General features: G+C 22.2%; 3 protein-coding genes across 3 annotated transcripts; all 3 read left to right on the top strand. All coding sequences in view use genetic code 6, as the record gives it.

Annotated features, from left to right (window-relative positions):
• Positions 1 to 338: 338 nt before the first annotated feature.
• Positions 339 to 4,046, top strand: TTHERM_00061590 (transmembrane protein, putative; the record flags this gene model as incomplete). The annotated part of the gene is made up of 4 exons (XM_001007693.2): positions 339 to 2,062; positions 2,565 to 2,755; positions 3,140 to 3,229; positions 3,283 to 4,046. 4 exons carry the CDS (start codon positions 339 to 341, stop codon positions 4,044 to 4,046), a joined length of 2,769 nt encoding a protein of 922 aa, XP_001007693.2.
• A 2,625-nt stretch (positions 4,047 to 6,671) lies between these two features.
• On the top strand, positions 6,672 to 10,532 carry TTHERM_00061600 (transmembrane protein, putative; the record flags this gene model as incomplete). Its single annotated transcript, XM_001007694.2, has 4 exons — positions 6,672 to 8,773; positions 8,830 to 9,932; positions 9,998 to 10,395; positions 10,449 to 10,532. The coding sequence occupies 4 exons, from the start codon at positions 6,672 to 6,674 to the stop codon at positions 10,530 to 10,532; spliced, it is 3,687 nt and encodes a 1,228-aa protein (XP_001007694.2).
• A 1,075-nt stretch (positions 10,533 to 11,607) lies between these two features.
• TTHERM_00061610 (transmembrane protein, putative) lies at positions 11,608 to 17,308 on the top strand (the record flags this gene model as incomplete). The annotated part of the gene is made up of 5 exons (XM_001007695.3): positions 11,608 to 12,079; positions 12,158 to 12,807; positions 13,071 to 15,256; positions 15,387 to 16,492; positions 16,548 to 17,308. 5 exons carry the CDS (start codon positions 11,608 to 11,610, stop codon positions 17,306 to 17,308), a joined length of 5,175 nt encoding a protein of 1,724 aa, XP_001007695.3.
• Positions 17,309 to 17,698: the final 390 nt, after the last annotated feature.

Here is a 17,698-nt window from a genome sequence, read left to right as displayed (position 1 = left end):
AACTTAATAATTGCAAGCAGCTTTTAAATACATCGAAAGGAAAATAAATTTTCTAAATTTTAAATTATTTAGCTCTCTAAAAGTCCTTTACCACGAACAAAATTAATTTAAGATTAAATTAGCTTAATAAAAATTCATAGTTTCTATCAATCAAAGAATTTAGTCTGTACGATATAATAATTTTTGATGAATTACTGATATCTGCTTTAAAAGAATTTTTCTATTGTCTTAAATTAAAGGTAGAGGTGATTTTAACTATCGGATAAGACATAGTTGACTTGAATTAGCTACTCAATATTTGTAAAAAATTTTAAATTTAGAACAAAAAACTGTTTGCGATGATCAGTAAACTTGCCAAACAAAATAATTTCAATCAGAATCTAAAGCATTTGTGTGATTAATATTTTTATGTAATTTCTAGTGATGAGAAATTAAAATTAGAAATTAAAACATAAAAAAATTCTATTTCGGAAGAAATTGTTAGAATTTTAAATGAGCAAGATTCATGTGCTGTTTATATTTCTCTGCTATAGAAAGAAAACCAAATAGTTAAAGTTTCATAGAATTTTGAAAAGGTATTCATAAATTATAGCAACTCTTCAATCATAGGAAAGACTCTTAACTTTATCCTTCCAAAGAGATTTTAAGATCCTCATTAAAATATGCTTAAAGGTTACAGCGAAAGAACTTCATTTACTAAAAATTTGAAAAAACATCCTATGCAATTAGGAGTTGATTCAGAAGGTTATGCTATTCCTTATCAACTAAAATTGTAAAACCATTAAATAGGAAATGATGACATAGGCCTTTGCGGATAAATTAAAAAATTGAATAGCAATAATAGATACTATATGAGCCTTTTTTATAATGAAGAAATCAAAAATTACGAAATTTTAACAGTTTCCTAAAATTTTTACTCTGCTATTTTTAGTAAAGGTCATTTTAGCAACTAAGAATTGAATAAAATTAACCCAGTCAGCATAATGCCTATATTATAATTTTACTTAAAATCTCAAGAAAGTTACTTAAGCTACGAAAGTATTGTTGTAGAATCAGTAAATGAAATTTATAAAAAACAAAATAGAAACATCTCATTTTTTGAAAATAGAGATTTAGATAAGAAATAAATTTTTTTTGGAGTAATAAATCAATATAGATATCAAAATAAATATGTATGCATGATCTAAATTGAAATTGAAAATATGCAATTAATCTTGAGTAGCTAGCTTAAATAAGAAGTATTGGAAGCGTTCTAGAAAGAATTTGAATAGCTTGAAGATGCTATACAGGAGCAATCTAGCACTAGTTTAGATGAAATTTATAAAAATTGTATTTAGCTAAAAGACAAGCACTTTTCTTAACGAATTTTTTAGACTAACAAACTCTTACAAGAAAGCTAATAAGATTTAAACAAGGGCTTTGCATAAATGAACTTTTAAGAAAACTAAAATATCATCTATAATAAGTAATAGCAGGCCAACCAATTACTATGTAAGACTAATTCTCCTTCAATTTAAGAATTAATGGATTTTGATTAATTAGCTAGTCAAAGAAGAGGTCTTAATATTGAATAAAATATCATCTAGATAACATCGCCTTAATTCTCTACTGATAAAACTTTACAGTTGTTGCAAAGTTATAAAAATAATTTTGAATAAGAAGGAACACCATAAAATTATACAAGTAGATATGAATTCAAATTAAATCCCTATTACTTAAAATAATAATCATTAGAACTAAACTAAGAAAATGATAGAATAAAGAATATATATCAATAACAGTATTCAACTTCAAGGGGTATTTTAAGCGATAGCAAATTGGAAAATAATTATATGTATAATTATATCTAAGAGAATCCAACTGATATTTCTCCAGATAAATTTGCTATTTCTAACTAAAACTTTACATAGGTAGCTTAAATTTAGTTGAAAGCAATTTAATAAAATCAAAAAAGTGGAAAGTAAAACTAATAATCTTAATAATAATAATAACAACAATAATAATTCAATTTAGAAAATATTAAAGAATAAAGCAATATGAACATTTTCTAGTTAAAAAACAGGTAATTCATTAATTAAAAAATCTAATTAATATTAAATTTTAAATATTTAAAATAAAATATAAAGGCAAACTCTTTAGAAGATCAAATCAGAGAAGACTACAAGAAGATATTTTATTATAAATATTTTAGGGATAGTCTTATTTTTTACTGTTTATATACTCTACTTAGTCAATTTCATAGGATTTTAATAATTTTTCAAAGATTAAAAGTCTGTATTTGATAAATCAAGTTGGAATTCTGGCTTAAGAATTTAATTTGATTCAATTTTTTCCAATTATTTTTTTTACTTTTTAATAGATAATAACTTATTATAATTGAACTAGAATTAATAAAAAGAATTTTTAATTTAAACAATTTATAAACTTAATAATCAACTTTTACAAAAAATTAATTATGATTTAAACTAAATAATGAACGAAGCCCTTGGTGATGAGTTTCAAAAAAATTAAATTTTAAATGCAAAGGAGATCATTTATTTTTAAAGTGAAAACTAAAATAGTAGGATTAATACATATTTAGGTTTCAATCTTATTAATTTGCTTGGGGATTTAAGTTCTAACAAATAAAATTATTATTTGGAATAGTAAGGTCTTATAGAATTGTATGATAATTTTGATAAAGTGAGGTCGTCCCTAATAGATATAAACTAACTTTCAAATGACAAACTCACTTCTGATTTAAATGAGAAACTTAGTTAGAACTATTATTAACTATTCTATATGTTAGTTGTGAGTCTATTGCTAATAGTATTTATTACTATTATATATTTTTATATAGAATTTAATAGGGAAAAAACTATATTTTTATTAACAACTTTTCACCCTGAATAGTTAAGAAAAATGATTTATAAAATTTAGAAAAGTGTTTAATCGTTTCACTAACAGCTAAAAAATTCAACATTCAAGTTAAAAAATAATTAATCTACTGAGAAAAATGCTTTCAAACTTAACCTAGAATTTCTTTCCTTTAAGGCTAGTTTAGATCATATTTAAAATAAAATTTAGAAAAAAAGGGGCTTCTCTGAAATTGTAAAATTGAAAAAAATAAGGTTTAGTTTAATATCGTTATTAACAACAGCATTTTTACTTCTTCAATTCTATTCTATTTCTGTTTATTTCTACTTCAAGCTGTAAAGTCAGAACATATAAGATAACTCTACTTTTTAAGGTAAAATAAGCAAATATTTTAAATATTTTATTAAAATCTATTTAAAATTATAGGTATTTTAAATGATTCTCAATATTAAGTGAAATACTTAGAGTAGTTGTAATACGTTTCTATCTCTGCTAAATTTCAACCATAATAATTCAATAGAGATGCTGCAAATTATATTACTATCAATTAAAATACTTATAAAAGCTAAAACTCCATAATTTTAAATAAACTTTTAGAGTATCAAAATTTTTTCAGCAGTTAATCTACAAAAAAATAAAAAATTTATGAAGATTATCTTGTTAAAATTTTAGAAAGTGATGCTTGCACTGCCATATTTAAATATCCTTAATATTTAACTGATGATTTTCAAATCAATTAATAAGATTGTATTGAGCAAAATAATGGGATATTTTAACAAGGACTTATAACTGCTATCAAAAGTATTTTTGATATTGAAAAATAAATAATAAATATCATTTTAATTAATCCTAATTAAGAAGCTTTCTCATATTTAAATTAGTTATAGTAAGCCTACTAATTGGATGAATTTTTCTAAACAAACTAATCTATCTCTTAAATTTTTGAGCTTCTAAAAAACTTTATCTTACTTTAAACAAATTCAATTTTAAATGAGGTCTCTAGTATATACATTCTTTTATTTGCATTACAAACTATGATAATAGCCTTAGTAATATATTTAGGATGGTTTAAATATTTCAAGTTAATGTAAAATTAACTTATTGAAAGTAAGCGTATTTTATTGATAATAGATGAAGAAATATTATTACAAAACAATAAAATTGTTCAATATTTTAATAAAAAATTTTGAAATTGTTCATATTTTAATAACAAATTTATTTAATAATTTTTCCTGTAAATCTTCATTTTATAATAAATTTAAAATTGTATTTTATAAAATATTATTCAAGCTAATCAAAATTAATCTAAATAAATTATTTCATATTCAATGAAAACTTATTATTTTTAAAAATGTTTGATTTCTTAAAAAATTCTTAACCTAATATCTTACTATTTAAAATTTATTCATTAATATTCTAACAATACTTATAACATTTTTATGTAAAATTATATAAATTAATGTAAGCTAACATACCTATATTCAAAGAAAAGTAATATGAAAAAGTAATGTAAACAAAATTTAATTAAAGCAGCTTAACTTGCTCATCAAATCTATCTAAAAATAACTTTTTACAAAAAAACTTTTTAATTTACTCTCTAAAATTTTAAAATGGCAATCTTAAATAAATATTTTTTAATTTTGCTTTATTAAATATTATATTATTTTAAAAATCTAAAGCCTTAGTAAATAATTATAATTAATATTATTGTTTCTGTAGCTAGCTTTTCAGCTTATTTAGTTAAATAAATTAAATTAGAAATTTCTAAAAATCTAATTATTTATATTACAATTACAACTATCTGGTGGCAACTAATTTTTTCAATAAAAATTTTTAATTTACAATGAATTTAAAAATTTGGTTAATATACTATTTGTAACCTATTAATTTGAATAATGGTAAAAATATAAAATTTATTTAATGATTCAAGAAAGCTATAATATGATTAAGCTAATCAAGCTATATTAGTAATTGCGTATATGTAAAAAACATAATTTTCTAATTTCGCATTATATATATAAGAATTAATTACTAGTTTCTATTGTGTATTTCTTTCATTCAAAGAATTAGTAAAATAGAACTTTCTTTAAGATTGATTAAATTTTTTTAACTAATTAACAAAATTAAGTCATATTTTGTGATTTATTTATTCTAAAGAAAATCTAGATTTGTTCCATTTTTTAAATTTACTAACAAAAAAATATTGTTTAAATATCATGCATAAATATCTCTTTGCTTGAGAACATTATTGATCTTTTTGTATTTATCAAGAATTAAATTTTTATAGCTTTATAAATAAGATATGTAAAATAGAATTACAAAATTATTACTTTGATTTAATTTAAAAATATATTAATAAATCGAATTAATTCTTCTACTTCTGGTGTGCAAATAAAAGCGCGGAGTGTGATATTTTAGAACTAATAAATAATATTTAAATCATTCATTTAAATTTAAAAATACCAAAAAGATGAAGTGCTCAAAATCGAAAAGCTTATTTTCTAAAGCCCTTAAAAAAATTTAATAATTTTATATCAAAAGATTATATTTCTTGATTAAGATATATGAAAGGCCTTATAATATTAGCGTTATTTTAGTAATAATTTAAAACATTCTGCCTTTAATTCCATTAACTTCAAAGCTCCTTTACGAATACAACTATGAAGAACCTAGTTATTTTTAATAGAGTTTTTTTCAATTAAATAAAAACCAATCCTTATAGCTTAGTATAGAAATATTAAATATTGTTATAAATACTTCCTTAATATTCTACTTAGCCTATTCAGTTATGGTTTAGAAACCAATAAATTAAGTAAACACTATACAAACAGTGTTTTCTTTCTTAATATAAATTTATCCTTATACATTTTAGATACTGTTTGCTATTCAACCTATAAATTAATAATTTATGCCTCTAAGTCTTTGCAATATCGTGATTTCTCTTTTGAATGGTAAAATTTATTTTATAGATAGATAATTTTGTTAATAAAATATTTAATTTTAATAGTTTTGCTCATAAATTTAAATGATTATGATTTTAGATTCAATCATTAAGATTTTTTGGCTAAAAGGTATTGTGTTTAAAATGTGTTCTTTTAGGTCTTTTAATTTTGCATCTACAAGTTGATCAGCTCAGTTAATTTAACTTTCTTTCAGCTACTATTACAAATGATAATTAATTCGATTGAAATTTACTTACTCTTCAAATTTATATTTTATATTTAAACCAAGATTTTTAAATTACAAATTATTTCTTAAACAATACGTAGTGGAATTATATTTATCCTAATTATTAAGATGATAAGTAATATTTCTATTTTCATCTGCTTAACCCTATTAATTCCTTTAATTTACACTCTTGGAAATTCCTGTTTTTATTAGAAAATGTTTAATGTAGAGGAACTTACTAAAGATATTATATAAAGATTGTTAAAAATAAAAGAATAACCTTAGAATTAGCATTCACACTCAAATGATTTTTTTAAAATCAATCAATATCAATTAGATTTAGTTATAAGACAGTTGAATTAATCTATTTAGTTGCATTAAGATGAATATTAAAATAATATTTGGAGCATCATTTTCGAATAAATAGTTTTGCTGCATAAATAAAACTGCTCAAATTAAATATATTGCTATTGTTCAAGGGTAAAAAATTATTTTTCATAAAATTTCTATTTAAAAATATTTAATTAAATAATTATTAAATTTACCTTTAAAATTATACCAAGAGTTTGTTGTTTGAGACTTCCTAAAGAGATGAATTTCTAGGAAACAAACTAAGAAGCAAATACTTGAATGATTTTTTTCGCTAGATGTTTCTAAATAATTTAGGATCAGATCAAGATATTCCAATGATCAAATAAAGTTTTTACTACTTCTTAATAGATGTAATGGAAAACTAAACTTTATCTTTGGTTGAGATTCTTAAATCTAAAAAATACTGCAAAAAAAGTATGATCAATTTATAGAAAGTAGAAGTTGCTTTTAATTATGCCAAAGCAGTTTTCAATACTGGAGATGAGGATAAATTGGAAACATAGAGCAATTAAACTATTTAAATATAGAAAAACTTAAATAAAAATGCACAATAAAAATTAGTAAACTAAATCAAGAGATCAAAGTAAAAAGTGAAGCTTATAGAAACAATTAATTTTGAGTAAAAATTATTTGAAGCTTAAAAATAGTATTTATTTTGTCTAGAGCTCAAAAAGAGCCTCTTAGATACTATTTCTAATGACCACATTAAGCTCAACTAATTAGACAAATAATTTTAAGAAATTACCAAACAAAAAGGTTTTCTTTATAATAATTTATACTAATTGGTTACTTTGAATTATTAATCTATCGAGCTTTAAAATTTATGTATCGACTATGAATCTAATCTTACTAACTAAAACTTGATTTTTACAAATTTTTATGTTTAAAATGCAAAAAAAATGGTTTTGCAGTATAGAAAAGGATTGAATGCTTTTTATCAGTTTTCTAAAGATTCATGTGTTATTTTTGTATCTTTATTAGGTAATTTAGGCCTTGTCTGCAAAGTATCAGAAAATTTCTAAGACGTTGTTCCCATTATGACAAACGAGCAAGCAATAGGAAAAAATATTGGTTTCATGATGCCTTAAGAAATATCAACTGTCCATGATTTAATCTTAAAAAATTTTGTCCAAAGAGGGCTTATATCAGAAGGTATATCAAATTATCCTCTCTTGATAGGTGTTGACAGAAATGGATGGGCAATTCCTTATGATGTTAAAATATAAGTTTTTCTAGTGTCGGATCAAGAACTTGGAGCTTCTGCTTGGCTTAAGCAAGTTTCTTAAGATGAATATCAAAAAACCTTGTATAACACTTTCTCTGGTAGCAATTACAATCATGCTATTGCATTAGATAAAAGGTTTTATGATATCTTATTTTAGGATGTATTTTAACAATCTGAAATTCAAAATATTTATTTTGGAAACTTAGCCCCTTCTTTGATGGGAATACTCTAAAAAGCAGATCTTAGTAGAGAATAAGAAATATTATTTTTGAAACCTAAAACAAAATAAGACTGTAAGAAAACTCATATAAACTTCTCAAACGACTACAGCAATACATAAACAAATGTTTTTTTTTAACTTTATTAGTATGAGTTATTTGTAATGAGAGCAGAACTAATACAAATCAAAAACAAATTTACTCATTTCGTTTAAATGAAGATTAAGTATCTATCTAAACTTTAAAGCACATTAGAAATCAGAGAAAACTTTAGGATTCTAGCTAAATAGTTAGTAGAATATCAAGGAATTAATATTGAAGATGTCGAAAGTCATTTAAATTAGTTTTTTTAGTTTCATTCAAACTTTTTAAACTAATCAAAATCATAAACAATTTTACTCTTTACAAAAAGAGATATTTAAAATGAAAATTCTTCAGAAGATTAAGAAGAAAGCTCTCCTCCAACTTTAGCCAAAATAACAGAAAATTATGAGCAGAGAAGATCAACATTTTTAAAAAGTAATTACACTTAACTTATAAGCTAGTCATAGCTATAGAATTAGGAGATAATAACTCCAAGAAACGAGTTAGCTAGGTATTATGAGTAAATTAGTTCATAAGTGAGCCTTAAACTTCAAACCCCTACAGCTAATAAAGGTATTTCATTTATGAATATTCCTATGGTAAGCTCAAAAAGAGAGAATATCCCTTCCTAAGAAAATATGATATTAAGCACAAATAGAATTTTGACTCCCAAAGAAAACTCTAAATTGTTGCAATATTAATTAGCTTCAACAGAGATCCAGACATCTAATTAAATTTCAGTGAGTTAGGAACAACCAGTAAAGAGGCTTGAGAAAATAAAAAAAAAGTAAAAAAAATATAGATATCAGTAAAGCTCCATCAGTTCTGATTCAACCAAGCTGAGTTTATTGTAAATATAATTCATTTTATAATATTTAATAATATAAAATTATTTTTAAATAAAAGTTAAATTCTAAAGAGAAATATATCAAGAGAGAAAATAGATATTAAAACAATAGGACTAAATGTACTTAGTCTTTTTTTAGTCCTCTGTGTTATATTGATGAGTGTTCTCTTCTTAATTTTATCAATTTAAAGCTAATAGTAAGGTTTAAACTAGTCTAAATTTATGATTTTTGCTAATGAAATTAATTCCTCAATTTAAGATTTGATAACATATAAATACTTAGGCAAGTTGATTTAAAATAATCTTATACAAAATCAACCTAATTCATCTTTAATTAGTTAATTGATTAATTTAGAGACAGTTTAAACATTTGGAGATTATTAAAAATTAATTAGCAGCATCATATTTAATAGCAAAGATACTGAAAATACAATTTTATAGCAAATAGTTAGTTCAACTATGACTTATATTACTGAAATTAAAGGCAATACAAAGTTATCAAAAAAATAAAATTTAGAAGTTTCAATAGTGTAAACATATTCTTAGCTCTTAAATGATTTTTACAGGCCACCTTTAAATAATTTAATTTCTTACTTTACTGAAAATAATTTAAACTACAAAGATGAGTTATAAAAATTATAGCAAGCTAACTAAAATGATATACAAAATTCACACGACCAAAATATTAATTAATTGATGATTTTAACTATTTTAATTCTAATTGATTGGTTTCTTTTAATCGCAATCTATAATTATAACTTTACTTTGTTCTAAAAAAGAAAGGAAGAAACTCTAAAGCTGTTTTCGACTTTTTCTCCATAAGATCTTAGTGTTTTATTAGAATCTTGTAACTAAGAAATCCAAAAAACAAAATAATAAATTATTAACCACAAATAAAATGTACTCGCTAATTAGTAAAATTAGAAAGATTTGAATTATTTTAAAAAAGAGAATGTGAAAAAAGAATTAATACTTTCCTCAGCAGATATTTAAATTAAGAAGAGAAAAAATATAAGCTCTACTCAGGGTTTGAAGGTCTACAATAATTATCTAATTTGCTATTCATTTTTAACTCTTATTCTAATCATTATAACTTTTGTTCTTATATCTATTCTTCAGTCAACAACAATATAACAAATCCAAGATAACTAAAAATTCATATGTAATTAATTTTAAGAAATTTAATTTTTTTATTTAAAAAGAATTTTTATTAAATTTTAGAAATAGTTTCTGAAACAGAGCAAAATATAGCAAATTAGTTAACTGTAACATCTATCAGTACATACTGTTTACTAGGATAGGATGAATAAAATATTAATTTCCCAAATTTACAAGCTGAAATTAATAATTAGATCTCTCAAAGTAGCAGCATAATTTAACTTCTAGTAACTGAAATTAATAAAAATAACTACAGCAACTAAGAGTTTGTACAAAATATATTTGAGAATAATTCCTGCTAATAAATGAAATTAATAGATTCAACATTAAATCCAAAATTATATAATTTTATTTAGCAATAATGCAGTTAAATTGAAAATGGAATCCTGTAAAAAGGATTAGTTTCCTCTTTAAAACTTTATAACTAAAAAACATAGTCAATAATGTAAATTTTAGCATCAGATAATGTAAATCAAGAATAGTTCATAAAAAGCTATAATAACTAAAATTCAATTTAAAGTATATTTCTGCTTAAATAGGCTATAGATTTTCTTTTAGAAAGTATAATCAACAAACAGATGATATCCTTTTAAAATTTTTATGAAAAATTCTTATCTTTTTCAATAATAATCTTCATTATAAATATCACATCGGCTGTAATTTTTATCATCATAAAGGCATAAAAATTAGAAACTTTTAATTCAAAAAAGCTATAAAAAACAAAAGAGTGTATTGACATATTTGATCCAAAAATTATACTCAAGAATCAATATATTCAATCATTTTTCAAAAAAGAACTTATTTATTGAATAATTTAGTTTACAGAATTTCATTTAGTTTTACACTTAACCCTAATTAAAAGTGTAAGGAAATAATCTAGATTTTATAATTAAATAATAGTATTTACATTGTATATTAAGTTTCTTTCATATTATTTATTAATTTATTTCTTCTCCTTAAATAAATATCCGATTTCCTCACTAAAATTCCCCTTCAAACAAAATACAAAATACGCAAGATATTTAAAAAAATGTTAAAAATAAAGCTAGTATGCTATATTTAAATGGGTAATAAAATTTATGAGGAAATAAGGTAATTACATATTAAAAGAATCATTTCTTCTATTATAATTAATATATATCAATCTGTAAAATTCTCCAAATATTTTTAATTATTTATTTAATTGCTTTTAATCAATTTATACTTTTATAATATTATCTTTCGATAGAGCTTTCGTGATTTGTAACAAACAAAACAAAATTTCAAAATCTAATTTATTTTTTAAAAGGCTACCTTATTTTTTTAGCTACAAATTTATAGATTTGACTTTTTTTCTTTGATTAAATTATGGCAGTTATATTGCTATCTTATTTTATATAGTCAAGCTAAGATATCTTTTGATTTATTTTAAACAATATCAGTATATGTCAGTTTATAATCTGTAAGCTGAAGTTTTTAATAAAGAATACTGATGAGCTTAAATTTACTTGATTTCCAAAATATAAATAAGCAATTAAAAAATTAATCCATTAGTAAGTAATTAATTTACTTTATAACGAAACAAATTCACGGCTAACAGAAAAATTGAATTAATTATGAAAAGAATAATTAGAAATTTATTTTTGTAAATATTTATTAAATACTGAAAATTAAAGCAAAAAAAGTAAAAATACTTAGAAATGAAAAAAATTAAATAGGAGATGTCAGAATACTTTATCTCGAGACTCTATATTGTCTAGAGGTAATATAAAAGACCAAAATATTTATCATGCTTCTTGATAATATTTAAATGCTTATTTTTGTTCCTGGCTAATATTAAGAATCAGACATATCAAAGCTAAATACAAAAATCTAGTAGCGATGGTTAGATTTTAAAAGTATTTAGTATAATTTTTGAAAATGAAGATTCCTTTTTTATATCAATGCTGCTTCTTTCTTTGAACTCAATAATAATACTGTTTTTCCTTTTAGACTTTGTTTTCTTTGTTTGGAAAAATCCTAGTATTTAATAACAGGAAGAAATTTACAAAATAGTATCTTTTGTATTATAAGTTTATGAATATCTGTTTTTTATTCCAACATTAAGATGGTCTATTTTAGGAAATATCTCTATAGAAAAAATTATTAATATAATTCTTTCAATTTTGTTAAGTAAATAATTAGACTCTCATAACTAACTAACTATTCACTAAAATGAAATTTAATTATTATTTTTCTTTTATAAAAAAGTGATACTAATTGAAATAAATGACTTTGATTTTAGGTACTCACAAAATGTAGATTTTCTTGCAAAAAGACGTTAGCTGTTGTCATTTTTAAGAATATTTTTATATGCAATTGGTCATATTGTTTTGCAGGCTACTAATAATCTAACTTTACCTTGTATTTACAATGGTTTAATGCATCTTTTAAAAGTTTTTTATTACTGCTTTTACAATTAAATTATTAGCATAAAGGCAAATTAACTAATCAGTATCATGCACTGTCTAAATATCTCATTAGCTTTTAGTTTAAGCTTTTAAAATATCAAATAAGATAGTTTTGATTATTTCATTTGTTTTCTATCAATATCGCCAGTTGCGATAATAATTGGATATTCAGTGTCAAATATCACTCGAATGCAAATCTGTAATTTAAAAAATAAATTCAAAAGCTTGTAAGAACTAATAAATGCTAAATCTGATTAAGTGATTAAAAACAAAAACTTCAAAGAAGAATTTAGTTGTGATGAAATCGATATTTTTTTAAGAGATACAAACCAAAAAATTAGATATTTATATGATGAATATACAAACAGTTAAGACTCAATTTTTTTAGAATCTATCATACTCCAGCATAAAGAAAATTGCTCTCAACCTGAAAAATGCTTCTGCAGCAAAGTAAGATCAATTGATAAAATATTTTTAATTATTATTCCAATCATTCTCTCAGTTAATTTTATTTTCAAGCAATAAATAATTGGTATTTTTGGACAAAGACTTGTTATACTTTTAAAATAACTCCATATTTTTTTCTAGAAATTTTAAAAAGAATAATTAAATGTAAACTAATATTTTTGTTTACATGATTAATTCAATAAAAGTCCTATGTTTTTTTTGTAAAAGAATAATTAAATTGATTACTCAATTAATTTTTTTATTAGGATAGTAATGCTGTTAAGGGAGGCGAGTAGTTCTTAGGAGCTGAAATAAGAAAGCAATTCATGGCTGAGTACACACTGAAATTATACTAGTCACTTTTAAATAATCCCAGAAAGGATTTAGATTTTGCGCATTTTAGCTACTTTGCGTATTTGATAGACCAGATAAAAAATTTTCGTTTCTTCTATTCTGAATTAATTTAATTAAAAAGAAATAAAAACATTTAAAAATCATTAATTTACAAGTAAGCTGTAAATTATTTATTTTATTATGCACCAATCGAACTGTAAAAGGAAGAATCTGCCAACTAAAAATTAAACGATTTAGTTGTTTAAAAAAATAAAGCTGACGAATCTACCAAAATGTGCTTATATGATATTATATTATTTGATGAATAATATACTCAAACTCTTTAGCTAATGAAGGACAGTCTCTTGTTAAAAGCCAATCTTATTTAAATTCTTGGAAATAATTTTGTGGATTTAAATTTACTTTACCAAACTGCATCTTCGTTAATTAAGTAAAAAAATTTACTGTATTCATAACTTCTGTAATTACAAGCAAAAAACGAATGCAATTAAGAACTTTTAAATATATGTAACATCTTTGAAAAAACTCTTTAATTTAGCGAAAAGCTAAATATATTCAAAAAGAAAATAAATAAATTTAATGTTATCAATAAACTACCATTAAGAGGTGCAGATTCTTGTGTAATTTTTGTTTCTTTGATGAACAATTTTGGAAACATTATTAGAGTATCAAAGAATTTTCAAGAAGTAATAACTTCACACACTAATTAAGAAGTTATAAACAGTAACCTCAGTGTTATAATTCCAAATTAAATTTATGAAATTCATCAATAAGAACTGAGACATTATTTAGAAAAACAAGAAAGTCGAGTTCATATAAGGAATTTTCCATTATAAATTGGAAGTTCAAAAGACGGATGGGCTATTCCCTTAAATATTAAAACTTAGTTTCATCAGATCGGCGAATAAGAAATAGGAGTTTCTGCATGGATAAGAAAGTAAGAAACTAACTCATACTAATATTTAAGCCTATTAATCAATGAAACAGAAAAAAAATGTTCCCCAATTGTTATGTCGTAAGCCCTTTTTGAGAGTATTTTTAAAGACTCATGTACATAAAAGCATGTCCAATCTATTAATATGAATTTGCTAGCTCCCACGTTGTATGAAATGATTGACAAATACAATAGCATAACTGAAAGAGAAACTTACATTATAAAGCCAATTTCAAAAGCTTAGTTAACTAATAATTAATTAGATTATAATAAGAATTAGACTTATTTTAATGACATTTTCGAACATAATGAAATTTTTTGTATATAGTTTTAAATTTACAGATCATAATCAAAATTTATCAATCTTGCTTAGCTCGAGTTGCTTTAAGTTACAAGAATAGAAGAAAAATAATTAAAGTATGAGTGTCTTAAATCACTTAATATATAGCTTACAAAATTTTGTGATTACAGTTCAACTAAATAATACGAAACAATTTAATTTAATTTAAAAAAATATCTTAACTCTGTCGCATAAGATAGTTAAGAATCATTATCAAGTAATCAAGTCTAGCTTCTGTAACCAACTCCAAAATAAATTAATTAAAATTCAAACTAAAAAGTAAAAAACTAGGTAAGTTTCTAACAAAATTTATAACAATAAATAAATAGCTTTGATTAAAACCAATTTTAATATGAAGAAGTTTAGCTATACATTGACAAAGAAGAAATTTCTTTAGATTAGAATAATATAACAAGCAGAAATTTACTCAATTAAACTTCAACATTGAATGATTTAGATAATTTATAGTTAATTTAAAACATGTCTTCAACTTAATTAGAATTATAAAAGGGAAAATATAGTTAATAATAAAATTCTTAAATATTAACAAACTCTATTTTGAAAAATAAAAATAATGATTTTAATATTGAACAATTAATAAATCACCGTTTATTAACAAAATAAACTTCTACAGAATAATACAGTCCTTTAGCAAAATAAACCAAAAAGCTAAAAATTTAAGAATAATCAATATCCAATTCAACAAGTAACAAGATGATAAGACTTTTTAAAAATAATGTTTAAGATAAGATTCCTGTCTAAAATAAAGTCAACGAATATGAGCAAAGCGTAAGTTCTATGAAAACAACAAATTCAAAAACAAAGTAATCTTTTAAAAAATTTATTTTTTTAAACTTTAGAATATTAAATTCACTTTGATTTGATTAAATCTAATTTTTAATAAATTACAGTATTTTAATTTTCAATTATTGATTTTAAAATTATTATAAATAGGAAAGAAGTGATAAACTCTATAAAATCTTAAAAAAGAATGCTTGGCTTGAGATTGTTAAATTATATAGGTATACTAGCCTTAACAACAATATTTTTAATTAATTTGATTAACTTTATTCAACTATAAAGTTTTCTTAAAATTTAAAAAACATCCTTTCATTACTTAGACTGGAACAGTAATTTGAGAATTGCTCTTAGCTCTGTCTTAACAAATTTTTATATAAATTCTTTGATAAGTATAAAACTTTTAAAACCAAAAGACCCAAAAATGACTACATATTATATTCAACAATTTTTAGATTAAATGTAAAATCAAAGAATTTTTTATTCCAATTTAACAAGTCAATACTCTAGAGGAGATAAGAATGAAATTCAATCATTTAGGTAAATTATGGATAGTAACTATACATATATTCATGCTTTGTAATAGGCAAATTATAGTACATAATTTTCTTTAGGATACACTTTAATTATGTAGAAAAGTTACTTGGATTAATTTAGATTAGTTCCTAAATAATATGATTTGTATAGCATGACAACAATATTTTTTAATTTTTATGACCTTGATGACACTTTAAAATCAATATAGGATAATTCCTTTGATGAATATAGTGATGATATGAACTAAATTTTATTGTAATAACAATAAAATTTAATATCGATTTCACTAATAACTCTAGCTTGTGCTATAAGCATAGTACCTATTTATATATTTATCCAAAAAAAAAGAGAATAAATCTTGAGATTAATGACAAATATTTCACCAGAAAAGTTGAGATATATGTTGGAAACAACTAGTAATTATTTTATTTAAATAGATTAAGAATTAGATTAAAAAGATAAATAAAAAAAAATGAAAAAAAACGTGACTATTTTGTTAAAAGAAAGTGGAAAGTATATCAAATAAAGTAACTTAAATATGTTGTCTAACATTACAATTTAAAAAAAGAAAAATATTAGCCAAACTTCTAATTTTGCAAAGATGAATTTCCGAAACTTACTTGGATCTTTGGCATTTTTTATCCTGTTGCAGATTTACTCATTTTCAATTTTTATTATGATAAAAATGTACTCTGATAATACAATAGATAATAGATTATTTATGAGTAAGTTATTTTTTTTGTTAAAATAATTTATTTAACTTATGTTTTTAAAAATAAGATTAATTGGCAGAAGCTCGTCACTTTCTTTAAATTTAAGTTGGGTCTTTGTACATAGGATTTGTAGCAAAGCTTAACCCAAAAGTTTTACCAATATCACCCTAACCTTTGTTTGATAAAATAAAATAATTATAAAGCTCTTCATAAACTTATTTGAATAATATTTATAATTATTAAAATAATTTTTATGGTCATTCAAGATATAAATAAGATAATTATAATTAATACATCATCAAAGCCTTAGAGAAAAACTCTTGCGATGTAATATAAAATAACCCTCAATATTTAAACAGTGATATCAATTTTAATTATACTCAATGCAAGTAAGCTGGTGATTAATTGTTAGACTAAGGCCTTGTTTAAAGCTTGAAAACAATATTTGTATTTAATGGCTAAATTAGTGATTTATATAATATAAATAATCCTTTATAATTTTAGAAAAATCTTTAAATGCTTGATTCATCAAACTCATTAATAGACTCAACTTTCACAATTCAGTAAGCAAGTATAGTTATTCAGTAACTAAATTATTTCTTAGAATATATGACAAACGAACTATTTGACTATTTAATATATGTGAATGTGGCATTGCTTATTTCTCAAGTAAGTGCTACTGTAATAGTCTTGTCCTTAGGATGGTATAAATTTTATGAGAGAATAGAAAAGTCTTTACAAAAAACGAAATAGTTATTAGAAGTAATTGATATTGATGTACTATTAGAAAATTCTTATGTGATTTCTTATTTTAAAGCAAACAAATGATTAAAAAAATACATCCAAAAGTTTTGATAAATTTATTAATTAATTAAAAACTAATAATAATAATAAAAATAATATATTTTATATGAGTATTTAAACATTTTCTATTCATATTTTATTTATCCAATTTAATATTATTCAAAATTAATAAGCACAATACTTTTATTTTTTATTATGAATTACATAAGTATCACCAGCACCCTTAATAAACCCCAAATGACCCGAATGATATTTTTTTGAATGCTAGTTTCTCATGGGTTTTAATTTTTGATATTTCTGTAACATTTTTAATTGGTTCTTTAAACTAATTATTTTGGCTTTTTAGACTTTAATCAGTTGCTTACTTTTTGTTACTTATGTTTTTAACAACTTTTAACTGTTAGAAAAGAAAAA

The sequence above is a fragment of the Tetrahymena thermophila genome (genome assembly GCF_000189635.1).
Source record: "Tetrahymena thermophila SB210 genomic scaffold scf_8254811, whole genome shotgun sequence".
In the NCBI taxonomy this organism is placed as follows: domain Eukaryota; phylum Ciliophora; class Oligohymenophorea; order Hymenostomatida; family Tetrahymenidae; genus Tetrahymena; species Tetrahymena thermophila.
This window is presented reverse-complemented; position numbering and strand designations above follow the sequence as displayed.